This window comes from Cygnus olor, chromosome 2 (genome assembly GCF_009769625.2).
Source record: "Cygnus olor isolate bCygOlo1 chromosome 2, bCygOlo1.pri.v2, whole genome shotgun sequence".
NCBI lineage: Eukaryota > Metazoa > Chordata > Aves > Anseriformes > Anatidae > Cygnus > Cygnus olor.
The window spans coordinates 74,679,789-74,695,597 of record NC_049170.1 but is presented as its reverse complement, the minus strand read 5'-3'; the positions used below and the strand labels follow the sequence as shown (position 1 = coordinate 74,695,597).

Genomic DNA, 15,809 nt, shown 5'->3' with positions numbered 1-15,809 from the left:
CAGGGGCAGCACCACAGGGAACAAATGTGCACCTCTCAAAATCAGGGTGAAATGGTGCTCAGAACCTATAATTTGTGGTGCCAGTAGAGAAAGTGCTGTCCTGCTTTCCCACCTCAGCAGTATTAACCATTCAGCCTGGAGTGAAGAGGTTAAACCCAACGTGCCTCCTGCTGCTCCATGTTCCTGCCATGTCCCTCCTCCTCCAAACAGCTGAGGCTTAAGTAAATTGCAGGACAAAGCTCCCACTCCGCTGGGCTGTCCTGAAGTTCTGCTTGCTCAATGAGGCAGCAAAAATGATGTTAAAACTGAATAAAAACAATGCATTTTCTGAACTGACAATGGCTTTTGATAAGATACTCAGCTCATAATGAGAAATGCAAAGCAGAAGATGGAGCTGACTGCAGGGTTTGATAAGCATATGAACAAAATCTTTAAATAGAGAAGGGGCAGGAAGCACTGGAACTTGTCAACAGGCAGAACTGACAGTTTGGAAGGGCTGATAATTCAGCTGCAGCACATTTTATTTCCTATATTGTCTAGCGTGTTTTACGAAAATCCTTATGCAAGATTTATAAGACTCATGAAAAGTTTAAGAGCTTCTCTTGCTAGATTCTGGCCCATTGTTAGAGTACGTGTGTATGCAGCCACTGCTTCCCTGTCAATTAATTCTGCACAATGGTCCATTTTCTCCAAAGGAGCAAAATATAATTTATTTGCACAGATATTACTCATTCCATACAAGGTAAACTTGTGGCTGCTAAAATCACTAATCCCTCATCCTGATTTAAAAACACAGAGATATATGCACCTACATATGAAGGACTGTGAACCCAACCATGCAGTATGCAGAAGACCCAAACCATGTTATTTTTCATGTGGAAGATCTCCTGCAATGTAAAAGACATAAGGATGATGGGCATGGGACGACCTGAGAAGAAGGGTTTGCTCCTCCCAGGCTGTACAAGTTCCTGATGGTCTGATGTGGGGTATCTGCATGGCTGTGGTTCTTTCTTCTGGGATCTGGCTGGTACCTGGGAGATTGCCCAAAGGGTAAGACCTGATAGTACAGCAGTCAGCGCTTCTTTTGGATTAACCTCTAATGCCTTAGCAGCATTCTGAAGAATGCTAATGCCTGAAGCAGTGTTCAGCAAAGGTAGAGAGAGCTTCTGCTCGCATTAATGGAGATGGCTTAATAAATTATTTAAACAAATAAACAAAAAAAGGCAACCTTGTAGAACAGCATCTACCACTTTGGAACATTATCACGTCCTCTACATTTTTTGGTTAATGACGGGAAAAATTTACAGCAAGATTTCAGATGTTATTTTGCTGTTATTAACATTAGGCTTTTCTAATAACGCTTACGGACTATGAATATATCAGATTATTATTTTTTTTTTGTCACAGTAAATAAGTTTGACTGGATTTACTTCTTCTAAACAAAATAACAAAATTAAAACCAGACTATTAAGACTGCAGTTTCTGCACCAAAGATCCTATATCTTTTCATTATATTAAGCAATTTATTTTCTTTTTAAATCTTAATATTAACAGAGTTTAAGCTAATAACAAGTATTTTTATTTTATTAAATATATCTAATCTTTATGTATATAGTACTTTGTACGCATAAAGCACCACAGTTGATGGGTTGTACCTTGTAAAGGACACTTGAAAATATATGAGAACAACCTTGTGGTTGTATTAACACAGGACAACATGAATGATATGCAAAGACTGTTGTCCACTGCCGTTAGGCAAGTAGTGGCATTACATCTTATTTTATATTATCACGTTGCAGAGAAGAGAAAAAGAGGATATTTACCATTACGGCACTTGTAAAACTTTGTGAGACAGCATTTTTAAGTTAATAGAAAACCACAAGGCTCAGAATCAAGGGTAAGCTTTAAATCAAATGACAGCATGAAAAAGAATATAAAGTAACTTAGTATTGATTGATTCAGTGCTGCTGCCCTGAGAAACGGTTGGGAAATCTAACTCTCCTATTCAGCCCTAAAAACAGATAACTCAGATGACTATCATTTAGCACAAGAGAATTAAATGTTTTGTTACATCTAAATATTTTTTAACTTTATGGCTTCTCTCTAAGTATGCATAGTCTAGAGAGGACTTGCTTTAAAAATGCTTGATTGTACCTTTAGCAAAATTATGGCAATCACTCCTCAGTCTTGACGGCAAAGACAGATGCTTCCAGTGATCAGCTGTCAGGAGCTGAAGTGATCAGCATTTACATTTGAGAATAGCAGAGATCGGCAGGGCAATAAAGAACTGACTTAGTGTTTCAAATGTGTATGTACATATGGTGATGTGATGTTTTTATATTTACACAATGATAACTCATTTTAGGAGTTGCAGCAAGGAAGTTTCAGTGACAGAACAGGAGTTTGGAGGACACAAACTTGTTTGTACACTTCAACATATTACATGCTCTAATATTTTAATTTCTTTCAGGCTTGACTTGAGCTCCAAATGTCTTGTTTCTCATTGTCGTAGTGATTTTCTGTTTCTATACTTTTTAATAGCTGCAATCTTAAAAAAATTGTATGTTTATATTTTAAATATTTGGAACTGCGCCTTAGAGTGGATTTGTAACTGAGTATGTTTAGCGTTGAAGATAGTTTTCCTTGTTACGTGTCACAGACTTCACTATTACAGGGACTAATGGGATTATACAGTCCACCTTTCTACAAATTTCCCTTAATATACAGTCTCCATTACTTTACCCAGCTTAGCTTTGTGGTGCCAAGTGACAGAACTCATACCATATCTTTTTCGTACAGCATAATATACATCACCGCCAGAAAGATTTTGATGCATAACATACATTTTTCCTTTCTTAATTTCACCCTTCCACTCCTCTGTGCCGAACAGAATAATACCTTTCCTTTCTTGGTGTTTAAGCCCTTCAGCTATCTGTAGACCATTATCATTTCTTCCTTTTGTCATCTCTTATCCAAGCTAAACATATTTTAGTTCTTTTAATCTTTCCTTATAATTCAGGTTGCCTAGACCCAAGACAGTTTTTCTTCATCTTCTATAAGCTCTCTCTGATTTGTTGTTATCTATCTGGTGATGTGATGCCCAAAATCTGTTGTAGAGCTGCCATTTCCCTGACAGCTAGTTATATGCAGAGATCTATTAATTTCCAGCCACAGTACATGAATCTGCTATGGATGAAAATTCCTTTGGACTTTCTGGTAATCAAATCAAACCTGACGTCTCATTTGCATTCTTCTGGTTCCTCACTCCTTTTTGCCTTTTTTTTACATGTTCCTTTCATCTATTTAATTGAAATTAAAATAATAATAATAATAGTAATAATAATAATAATAGTAATAATAATAATAATAATAATAAATCCTAACTGCTCTCAATTCTTACTGGCTTCTGTTTATGTTTCTAATGTTTTTAGGTTCCCATATATTATTTCTAATATGATGGGTGTTATTTAAGTGTCCCAAGTTGGCATGAAATCTGAATTTCATTTACCCACAGTTAAATATTTTAAGAAAAATTACAGGTAGCTCTGTTTAAACAATCTAAGGTCACATGCACAAATAGAGATCTATCACATTACAGCCGATTGTCATCGCTTAACTTTCTTTGCAACATTACTCTCCCAAAAATCAGTGTTCTAACTCTTTATGTACCAGAGTAAGGAATGTGCTTTACACCAGCAAAATGTGAGATGAACTCTGTTACAAGTTAAGATATTGTTATAAAGCATCTCTATCACCTAGGTTATTTGTCTGTCACAAAATAAATCAGGAATTTTCCAGGAAATACCCATTACGCATGAAGTTACATTATTAGTTACATCCGAGGATCTAGGCCTATAGATCTGTTATTGTATATGACACAAAATGTAGCCTTCAGTTACTGGAGAGAAATTACCAGGACAGTTATCCTTCTTGCCTTTGAAAATCAGCATTAACTTTGTCTTTTTGTTGTCATTGTTCCCGTTTATTCCCATGATCTTCCTTCACTAAACAAAAAAGGCCCGTGTTTCTGTAAATTCTTTCATTCCTTTATCCCTTAAGATTCATAGTCCAGAGTAGCTTATTTGTTTATATTAACATTTAATATATATTGCTGATTTGCTCCATAGCAACAGAACTTTCAGCAGCAATTCTCTCAAAGTGGTCAAAACAAAAACCTCTCAAGTGGGCAATACTACACAAACCAGTTTAAGGCTAACGAAAAAGTCTGGAATGAGAAAGTCATCTTTCCCTTACTCAGATGTTTTCCCTAAATCAAGACCTGCTGCCTCAGGTGCCTGCAGGGAGCCACAGGAAATCTCAGAGCTGCCTTAGCCCATCTGAGATCTGCAAACACCTCTTCTTTCTTCCACTGGCTATAAGGGCTTTCCAGCGTGGCTGGGCAATGATGCAGTGGCTGGAGGAGAAACAGAAAGGACTGGTGACCCAAGGGAAGAGAAACCTCATTGGAATTATTATTAAAAAGAGCCCAACCAGTCAGAAAGTGAAAGAAAAGATCTTTGCTCCTTCCAATATGATTCAGTTACAAGGAAAGGCATTAAGTGCATACTTGAAGTTGGAAAAAAATACGGTTTGGAAAAAGCATAATTGAAAACATAGTTTCTCTTGGAAGTGACACTTCACATCAGGAATTTTCTAACATCTAAAATGCTTCATTCCAATGCTTGGGTTTGGCACGCTGTAGCTGTAGTAATAAGATGCTTTTGAAACTGGGGTTAGCATCCAAACCATTTGGAGTATACATAGAAAATTCATGGTTTGGGTTTTCTTAGATCCACTATCTTGGGTACTCTTAAGCAACAGTTTCACAACAGAAATGGAAATACAGACAAGACAATTCATACTGATGAACAGCATGGATGACATAGGACAACCAAGAGACAAATATAAAAGTTATTGGAATGTCTCCCTCCTTTTTTTTTTTTTTCTTTTCTCTTTTCTTCTTTTAGAAGGCTGGTTGAAATTACTGTTCCTTATTTGTTGAACAGTAAACTAAAAGGAAAAGCCAGTAATTAAATGTTAAATGTGTCATTGTTCACAGAGTTGGATGATTCCTTTCCTTTTTCATGCCAGTTCCAGTTGAATACTCCTTCAGATGTTTTCATCTCAAGGGTCATGATCCATGCTTCCCTTCCCTGCTTATTATATAATCAGTGACAAAGGATGTAGACTTCATCTTTGCAAGTGCTCTTCTCACACTCACTATTCTGGTTAGACTGGACCCCACGGTTCCCAAGGCCATCTCTGCTGAGCAGGGAAGTCTTCCCTTCTTCATTTTTAGGACCAGAGAACACGCCCCAGGTGTTGGTTCCCAGAGATTCCTTAGCATACTGCCACCTCCCATCCCTCCTGGGTGTGACCTGTTGTCACACATTTCTGTAGCAGCAGCAGGACAGCTGTCCAGATCTTTTATTCATGGTATAACAGCCTGAAGCAACTGAGGTTGTCTGCTTGGTGGCTAAGAGTTCCTATTATCCTCACAGGGGTGAGCTGCTGTCACTCGTGTTCAACAGCCCTCCATCAAGCACTCTGTTGTCTGCTGTGCTGCAGCTAGCATAGACACAGCCTTCCCCATTTGTCCTCTCCCCTTTAAAAGGAGGTAAGCCCTCTTTTTTGGAGAGTGTTCCTTTAGACCCCATGAAGCACGCACCACCTCACCATTTAACCAGGATGAATGCAAGTTGTTATTGGAGCGCCTCAGAGGGCAGTGTGTGTCTTTGTGAACACTCTGGGTGATAGTCCTCCAGACTTGTCTCCTATTGTTTTATAAAGCAGATATTTCTATTCTGTCTCCTCTCTCCTATTTGATGTACAAATATAGCTATTGTTGGGAAGGCTGAAACAACGTTAGCAAAGACATGTCCTTCCACACTTAATCACGATTCAATAATATAATCTTGAACACAGTCTTCTGTTGAGAAGTATATTCTGGGGGATATGTAGTTCAAAGTTTCTGCTCTTACAACAAATATGAACTATCTTTCAATGTCTCATACTCAGATCTGCCAGGCAGGCCAATTCATGTGCTTCTGAAAGATACTACTGCTGTGTCCTATATCAACAAGTGAGGCTATGCCATATCTCCCTAACTTTTCAAGGAGGGAGCTGCCTCTCGGGATTAGTGCAGTGACCATGACCTGTCTCACAAGGACTCCGAGCAGTCAAACAAACCAGCCTCAGTTCCTTCAAACTGCTAGACCATGACTAGAAGATCTAGACAGCTGTCCTAATAGCAGGGTTTCAACAGTGGTACTCTTTGTGTCAGTCTAACAAGAAATGTCAGACTTTATGTCCTAATGTCCCAGATACTTGGGTCTGTCTCTGGAAAGTTACAGATTTTTCTGACTGGAGACTCTTTCCTCATTTCTTTTTTTTTTTTCTTGATTTTGTTTTGTTTTTGTTCTTGTTTTTGTTTTCTTCCTCAAGAAGACAGAGTTTGGGCCTCCAAAAGAGACAAAGTGTTGCTGTGCTCATTACAGAAAAATCTCACACTGAGTGTCAGACTGCATGAAAGAATGCTTTTGGGCTGTAAAAGGAAACTACATTTCTTTTAAGGCCTTGCCTCAGACTGACCTCCCTTTGGGATCCCCAAATTCCCATTTGAAAAGCAGCCTGTCAAGCTCCATTCACACTCTTGCTACGCCTTACAGATTTACTAAAGTATTTGGGAGCAATTCTATGTCCAGAAGAGCTGTTTATGAGAGGATCTTCTCTGAATTTTTTTCATGGGTACTGCACATGGACAATAAATAAAAGAAGGAAGAAGGGATGCTTTTTTGCAGTTTTTCTTCAAAGAATATGTATTTTAGGCAATACATCTCCAATACTTCCTCCTATCTCCTTCCTTCCCTCCCTAGTCTGATTTTATATATATCTTCTTAGGATTAGATAGTCTGAAATGTCTGGCTGTTCCACCCCTATTTTTACAATATGTGCCTTCTTTACCATAAAAAGAAAGAAGGTAGGTATGTCTTTAAACATATTGCCAAAGTGGAGGAAAAAAAAAATAATAACAATTCTGGCACAATAATATCCACAGTGTAAATGCATATGAAGACAGTGAATTTTGAAGAAAAGACCAAAAGTCTTTCTATTACACTGTTCTATTCCCACTGATCCCACTTCAATTGAAGCCAAGAGGTACTCTACCATTAGAGTAGTGCTAGTCTTTCAATGCTTATTTTGGACTTTGATCCCATTTAGAAGTAGGCGTGTTGGGAGGTTAGATTTATGCGTGAAGTTAACCACTTGTGTGAATGCTTGCAGATAGGTTATGAGATTCTGAAACTACAAATCTTTGTGCTTGAACTCAACTTTAAAAACAATGGTGTTCAAACTGAGTATGCTTTCTGTAATTTTAAAGCCTTTTGATAAAAGTTATCACCTACACTGCACTTTGAATTTGGTCCTGTACTTTCTTTACTGACTCGTACTGTTGTGTGTAGGGTATTTAGATAAAGCTCATCTTCCACAGGGGAAAGATAAGCCAAGTTACTTTCTCATACTTTGATCCCACTTATTTGTGCATGGTTGCATATTTAATTTCAAAAGAAATTATAATCTATTAAACATGAAAAGCATGAAATAGTGATTTTACTGTTCCTGAAAGAGCATCCCCGTCTAATGATGATTCTAATAAATGGCTTATTTATTTTTCATAATTTTTATGTCAACTAAATTTTGAACAATGAAATTGAAATTACAAACATGGGTAGGCAATATTATCATATTCAAGAAAATGTACCTTCTCAGTTATGTAAAAGGATACATTTCTGAGACTTTTCAGATAAAGCAATGAACTGGTAATGATGACTGTCAACTGAAGTAAACTATTTTATCTATGGATAGCATTTTATGATTTTGTTTAAACAAAATGTCTCCAAAGGAGCATGGTACCTTACTTGTGATTTATTTATTTTTTTTTACTATTTAAGTCTTCTTGAACTGTTAGCATTTATGAGGCCCAATCTAAGGGAATATGCCATATACACCTTTCTAACATTGCTTCTTTCTACAGCAGTGGACATAGTGTTTATCATTACATTCCCTATACATTCTTTCCGTAAATCATACTAATCAGAGAAGGAAATACTATATTTTACCCTTGTTCTCACTGGTCTACATGCAACAAGGTGTCATAGACATGGTCCTCTGGCCTTTATGATCTTCTAAATGTAGCTACTGTTGAGTGTCACTTTTTTCTTGTTGCCTACTGCTCATAAATGTGTTTGTCTCTTTCATCCTGCCTAGTTTTTATGAAACATCATCTAGGTATGAAGAGGCTAGCAATGAAAAGGAAATTAGTTGCTGGCAGCACTGCATCAGAAAAATTATTCTGTTATGACTATAAACAGTGGCATCAAATGTGAAAATAGACTTTCAAATTAATCAGCATTTAATGGAAATGGTTTTGGAATAATTATCAGATTGCTTTTAAGTGGCTACATTTACAAGCACATCTCTCCTTTCTATTAAGTCCTTGCTAGGGAAAAATTACAAATCTGTGCACATTTTGAGTTTTGAATCTATGTTTGTACTTAGTGGACAAAGAGTCATAAGGAGAATAAGGAAACAATAATACTGCCCTGATCCTCACAGCCCCAGTGAAAGTGAGATCTGTTTCTTCTTCCAAAAGGCAAAGAGCCTTTTCAATGTACCTTTATATGTGGGGGGAATAAGCATAGTGTTCTCTACCTTCCATACTGTAATTCTTCCAACATCCCTTAGGTAAGGGACCTCTGAGTAGACTGTACTAACAGCCTGCACACATCCACTAAGACACCTCTCTGCAAGCCCATCGAGGCTATTGCAGCAACAAATGGATGTAAAGAGATCAGATCTGACTCACTATTCATCACTAAGCATGCACTGTTTCACATCTTTTCTCTTTTTCCCTGTGAGCCTCTCTAGTATTTTCCAAAGTGACAGACATAAGTGATGAAGTCAACTTCTCAGGAGCCTGTTTTCAAATAATCTGAACATAAGAAGTACTAAATCTTTTATTATATCCCATTTTTCCCTTGAGCATTCTAACTCTGCAAAAAATAAATAAACAAATAATTGTTTATTGTCTTCTTCCTGCAAGAATGGTAATAGCTGGGAAGAGAAAAATAACAAAACTTCAGCCAGCTAGACTGCTGTTATGATAAACGTGTAATCATTGCACATTTGCATCTACTTTATTTAATATTTTTCACATACAGATACTTCGTTGATTGGAAGAATGATGTGGACAGCTACTTTACAATAGATGCTACTGAAGGAACCATTGCTACTAATGAATTACTGGACAGAGAAAGCACAGCACAGTACAATTTCTCTATAATTGCAAGTAAAGTTAGTAAGTATGACACGAATTGAATTAATATGCTAATGTGGCATTTTTTTCAGAATGTAGTGCTCAAACATAAATATGCTGTGAAGAGTGCATGTATTACTAAGAAATTATTTAGAAAGGCCCAATAAATATCATCTTCCCGGACTCACTGTAAGGCTGTGTGATGTTCAAGCAGGTCTGTACAGTGGGAGTTTTCTAGCAGTCCTCATTCAGGGACAGTTTCTTCAGAAGCTGAAAAAAGTTTTGTCAGCATGAAGAGTCCGAGACCAGAGGAGATTGTATGAGGACCTTCCTGTTCTCATTTCTGCTTTTATAATGTGAAATATGGTCGGTCAAGTAACAGGTCCCTCTATGTGCTTTCTGAGGATGTAAAAATATAAACACTCATTCAATTCTCAGACAAGTAGTACACTAAAATTAAGTCAAGATAGCATGCTAATAATTTAAGGCACTAAATGAATCATACTGCTTGCTCTCTGCTTTTGATTTTTCTCTTTGTCCAAGACTCTTTCTGCTTAACCACTTGTTTTCTTTTCCTATACGATCTGTGGTAGTTTAGTTTGTTTTGTGTCTTCTCTCACAAAGCTTTTATTTTCGGATAAGAACTCCCTTCCGTTGTTGAATTGAGTAACTTCAGCTTTCTTCATTGCTATCCTTGTGTGTAGCATTCCTCCTTCATGATCCTGTCAAACTGAAAGAATTGTAGGCTTATACCATCTTTTGATACAAGTTTTTTGATCATCCAGAAGCTGCGTAAAGGCCACAAACTTATCTCTTCGGACATCAACAGGCTGTAGAAGAAGACCCCTGCCTGATGTGTTTCTTATTCGTTCTGTATTGTTTGTGTGTTCAGAAATGCAGGTTTCTAAAGCAAAGAACATGTTTTCCTCAATGTATTGCTTGGCACTGAGACTTCAGTAATACGTCCTACTAGCTGAAAGAGGGAGATTTTGGAAGTAGAAAAGGCATATATTATTTAAAATAAAGAAATTCTCAGTTGTAATTATCTCCCAGAGAACTACAGATTCATTCCCCGGTGTCTGAAAATATAACAAGGACACCGGTCAGATAAACACTTGAATTCTATTAGCTTGAAGTAGGAATACACTGACAGAGGAAACTAAACTATCGTAAGTGATTGAGTATATGGAGATACGTGTGCATGTGTATACTGACAGGAAGTCCAGCACAACTGCACTTCGTTTCCAGAGAAACTGAAAGGCAGGTAGATGCAGTAAGGAGGTCTTTTAATGGTCTGCATTTCAGTAGAGCTTAACTATTTATTGGTGGATAAGGAACACCTGAGAATTGTAAAATTTTTCTGCTTTAATAAGCTTAGTGTGAATCTGTTTATTTAATTACCTAGAGTAATTACAGTCAACTAAAACCTCTATAAGCACTTTCTCAACACATATACAGTAATAAAATGTTTATGTAAAGCTGAAGCAGGTAGCCTGTAATACGGAATTTCCAATTTTAACAATTACCTAGTTAAAACTCTACATGTGAGACATACTTGTGACTCATTTCACCGTACGTCAATATGTATATACATCAACCATTATACATAGCAATAAAAACAATTGCTGTACCTGTTTCCAATACAAATATTGGAAAATTACGGAAGATTTGAGGTATATAAACTTTCAAAACATTATATGCAGTTGTCTGACTAGAACTAGCACAGAAATAAACATGGGGGGTTGAGAAATGGCACACTGCACACAGCCAAGAAGGCATAAGAAAAAGGGAACACCTGAATTAAAAGAAGAAAAAAAATACATTATTATGGAAGTTTTTCTGCTACAAAAGGTGATGCTACCTATTCAGTGCTGATGCAGAAACACTGAAATTACCATCTCTTATAACAGTAACAGTATACTGAACAATACCTTGGCATATACATAATTACCCAGGGAGACTGGCCCAGTATTGCATAAACTTGTCCCAGGAATGGACTTCATTCTTATCTAGGTATTTTCAACTCTTGTTGATCTCAGCTATTTAAAAGAAACAGACTCCAAAATATTAATATGCCTATTGCTCATTTTGCTTTCTCACATCATTTTTTCCTCTGAAAGAACGCCAGAAAACCTTTTAGGTATCTTCCAGTGGTCATTTTGCAAATTATCTTTTCTTGGCCAGGCCGACTATAAACAAAACCCACCAACTTTGTCCCCATCAAGTTAGAGAAAAATTTAAATTAGATTGGCTTTGCCATCATTCCCCTGTATATGGAAAATGATACCAAGGTCATTAGTGGGCTTGTGTAGACTCACTGTCTCTTAGCACTGGGGCTTTCTAGTGATTGTTCCCATTGTGCTTCTGTAGCTTCAGAATGAGACCCTCTAAGAATCACAGATGATGCTTGTTACAATTTTTTTTTCTTCTCACAGCAAGTAGAGTCACAAAGTAATATTACAATTTCTGAACAATCAAATTACCTTTCAAACAATGGCACAAATGACGTGCAGTTCATATAGCTAAACATAGCAGCAGACAATACATAAATATAAATGTAGAATTGGATGTACCATTTGGACTTCTCTTATAAGGTGATAAGTCTGACTTTTATTAGCAGAAAAGCACCAGACGCTGTATTTTTAAACGGAAAATATTTCAAAAATGAGGCAAAGGAGGATTGCCTTATGTATATTAGAGTATCCTTTGATGACCTCGCCTATTATGGAGAAAAAAAAAAATATATATATATATATATAATATATATATAAATTATTATATTTTTATATTTTAATTTTATTATATTAATATATTAATATTAATATTATAATTTTATATTTTATATATTGTATATATTATATAAATATAGTATATATATAAATATATATATATATATAATCATTGTTCTTTGGGAATTTGTAAATGATTTTACATCCATTGTCCTCATTCTGCATTTTTATTTGACAAAGATATACTGAAAGTATTCTTCTCTAAACTCCAGGTCCTGACACTTCATTCCTGCCTACACCAGATGTGATGCAGATTGGCAGCTTGAACAGAGGCAAAACTTAGAGTCTTAGCAACAAGTTAATTATTAAATCTGCTTGTTCTAGGCTTGCTTGTGTCAACTTGTATGCTCAGAGACAAAGGAAGTTCTGATTACCCAGAAGTAACACCATATATCTTGTTTATGGACAGTAGCAGCTTGTTCCATGTGGGGAACTCAGATAAGGAAAGTTATGCTAGCCATGTTATGCAATGACCAGCTCCAGCCGTGTATCATTATACTGTTATTTTTATTTCTAACCCTGAAAAAATACCAAACACCTGATCTAAACATGATCTGTGAATCTGTCTCCAAATAGCAGCACAATGGACTCTTGAGAACATCTCAGAGGTTTACCCAGTACAGAGTGATGGATGCCTACTGTCCTGTGTAACACAACACACTATAACTTTATTCTTGCCATTGTTTAAGAAGCTCATCCCAAAGTAGAAATCTTCTTTCTTGGGAGGCGTATGACTGTTCTGCTAACACACGGATGATGACACAGATGTGAAGGCAGTTGAATGCAGAAGGTCCCTTACCCATGTATAGAAATAAAAATTAAAAGAATAACAACAACAACAACAACAAACAGCCTTCATATCAAAAAAGTGCTTAAAAAGGAAAGGGATGTTTCTGACTCCTATTTTTCCCCATTTCATTTCCCATACTTGAAATTCTTTCCTCTCCCAAAGTGTATTTCATTGTGGTTTTTGTTTTCCTCTTAGAGTAAATCAGTACCCTAGTAGCTTTCATGCTTCTTGTTTCTGAACATTTTTGATCCCATAAACTCTGTCCAAACTAATAAATTAAACATGCCTCACATTTATTCCAGGCACTAAGGCCAGCTGGCACTGAGCAGCCTATTTCTATGCCATTAAATACTCTTACCTTCCAAACAGGGTGTCCACATGTAAATCGATTCTCTGAGAGTGGTCCCTCATCCAAACTAACTCTCAGCACATGAATGTGAATTGCCTGCAAGACCACTAGTTGCCCCAGGCCAAAACTGTGCCAAGGGCTGCTGTAAGAACTTACCAGTAGAAATAATCAGAGTCCAGTGCTCAGTAAGTTCCCTGGTGTCCGGCTCTTCCTCACGAGGGGGAGTGGAGAGGCAGGTGACCTATTCTCCATTATCACCAGTAACAGGACCCGCGGGAACGGTGTTAAGCTGAGGCAGGGGAGGTTTAGGCTGGACATCAGGAAGAGGTTCTTCACCGAGAGGGTGGTTGCACACTGGAACAAGCTCCCCAGTGAAGCAGTCACTGCACCAAGCCTGTCTAAATTTAAGAAGAGATTGGACTGTGCACTTAGTCACATGGTCTAAACTTTTGGGCAGACCTGTGTGGTGCCAGGAGTTGGACTTGATGATCCTTATGGGTCCCTTCCAACTCAGGATATTCTATGATTCTATGATTAATTACCAAAGAAGGAAATAGTTTTGGAAATAGTTTTTGCACCTTACAAAAGAAGTAAAAAAGAGGTAAAAGAGGTTAGCTGCATAAGATATTACTTCTGGTTTCCCATCCTCAAGGCTATGGTTAGGGTTGAAAATAAATGTAAAGTACCCATAATCCTTTCTGTCCAAACCATCTTCCCAACTCCTATAACTCTAGGTCCAAGTTTTATGAGTGCTTAAGAAACATGAGCTTAAATCTCAAGATGGAGTTAATCCTTTCCTGCATACTATAGGTGGGACTGAGGAATCACCAGTTCTCCTCAATGGTCAGCATCTGTTTTCTCAGATATCTTAGATTTGCACAAGCTTATTTGTCAAAGTATTTTCTATTGCTGTAAAGATGTTAGGGTAGTCAAGCAAAAGAAGGAAGCAAGGTTGTCAGTGGATATGACAGATAGGAAAACTGAGGAAGAGAGAAGCGAATTAATTTGCCGAATTGAAACCTGAAATCTGCCTTTTAATTACTATGCTAATGATTTAACCACTTGCCTTCTCTTCTGTGTAATATGGGTTTAAAAGGCAAAAGCAGATGTTTTCAGTGACTCGCTCACTGACACCAGCATGCACATCACTACTATGCTCACTGGGCTCAGAATGATTTGATTTTCAGAATAAAACAGCAAACAAAAGAAAAACAGAGAAAATCAAGGTCACCTCTGTGAAGTGGTATTTGAAATGCAATTCTCCATCCTTGTTCACATAAAGTATTACAAGTCTTTGTAATCATGTGAATTCAAAGCTGTATACAATCTTCTGGCAGTCTTCCTTTGTATACATGACTAGTTACACTGATATCACTGCAAACCAGAAAGAAAATGAATCAAACCATAATGTGAAACCCAGAATTACCTCCATCTTATTCTGTAGTAATTCTGTTTATTTCCATGTTTGATTTTTGCTGACCATTTATGCAAGAAAAAAATCTATCTTGTAAAAATAGTTGGCAGAAAGATATATAAACTTTTCAAAGAATCACAGAAAATAATTAGACCATCAGTGAGAAATAGATGCAAAAAGTATACACATATTCATGTATATTTGCAAAGCTTGCTGCAGTGATTATGAGAGAAGTCAAAATGTTAATTCTTTGTACATTTTGTACATGCATGAATTTTGAATACATTCATTCTTCTACTGGAAGGGCATTTTTAATGTATTCCTATAAAGAAATTAAAAAAAAAAGTATCTACACCTGTACTTTCACAGCAATGTATTAACCTCTAATGTGTCTTCAGAATATATACTGAACTCCTGCTGCTCAGTTTTATACCTTAGAATGAACATGCAAAACCTGAAGGAAAGCCCACATTACTCTGTGGGAGTTGCTGGGTTCTGCAGGGGGCACTGCAAGCAGGGAAGTTTCAAGATTTTAGGCTCGGTTTCTGCCAGTATCTCTTTGAACTTGACCTACTCAGGACTTATGTGATCTCTGTGTATATTCAGAGTTGGAGTCCTGCCCTCTACTGACAAAAAATAGCATCTTAGTACTTTTTTGTTTCCTGTCATTTCAAAGGAACCAGTTCAACTGTGGCAAGTGATCTAGATTTCTTCTGGCACCTAAAGAATCCCTGCCCTGTTCCCGGCTGCTAGAACAAGTCCTGTCCACATTCATACTGCACAAAGCCTTTTTCCAGAGACATTCTGAATGTAGGGCTGGTGGTGACTTGGAAACAACTGTGGGCTCAAAGAGCACAGAAAACAATGGTCAGATTTCTATACTAATTAGACAGGTTCATAGGAAGGAACTACAAATACTGTGGGATTTTGGTAGCGGTATCTTTAAGATTCCAAGCTGAATATGTAAGATGGTCAGTTTGTCCACTACTTGTAAACAAGTAAAGCATGCTTTTACTTGCAGCCAGTGCTACTTAACTAGGAAATCACTTAGAAAAGCCTTTTGGCTTTGGCAGAGGCCTCTTGAAAACATTTCCTTTAGTAGTTCCTAAGAACAAGAACGAAATCATGTACGATTTTGACAAGTGCTACAA

At 37.1% G+C, this 15,809-nt stretch overlaps 1 protein-coding gene and 1 long non-coding RNA gene across 5 annotated transcripts in view; one reads left to right on the top strand and one right to left on the bottom strand.

The window, feature by feature from the left end:
• Window positions 1-15,809, top strand: part of CDH12 (cadherin 12) — a 542,156-nt gene that overhangs the window by 515,786 nt on the left and 10,561 nt on the right. For all 4 annotated transcript variants that reach the window (XM_040548890.1, XM_040548889.1, XM_040548887.1 and 1 more), the window contains one exon: window positions 9,222-9,358. In XM_040548890.1, coding sequence (XP_040404824.1) covers window positions 9,222-9,358 — 137 coding nt within the window. The remainder of the gene's footprint in view (window positions 1-9,221; window positions 9,359-15,809) is intronic.
• LOC121065791 overlaps window positions 9,487-15,809 on the bottom strand; it is a 47,749-nt gene continuing 41,426 nt past the window's right edge. The window contains exon 5 of the long non-coding RNA XR_005817311.1: window positions 9,487-9,586. This is a non-coding gene — a long non-coding RNA (uncharacterized LOC121065791). The remainder of the gene's footprint in view (window positions 9,587-15,809) is intronic.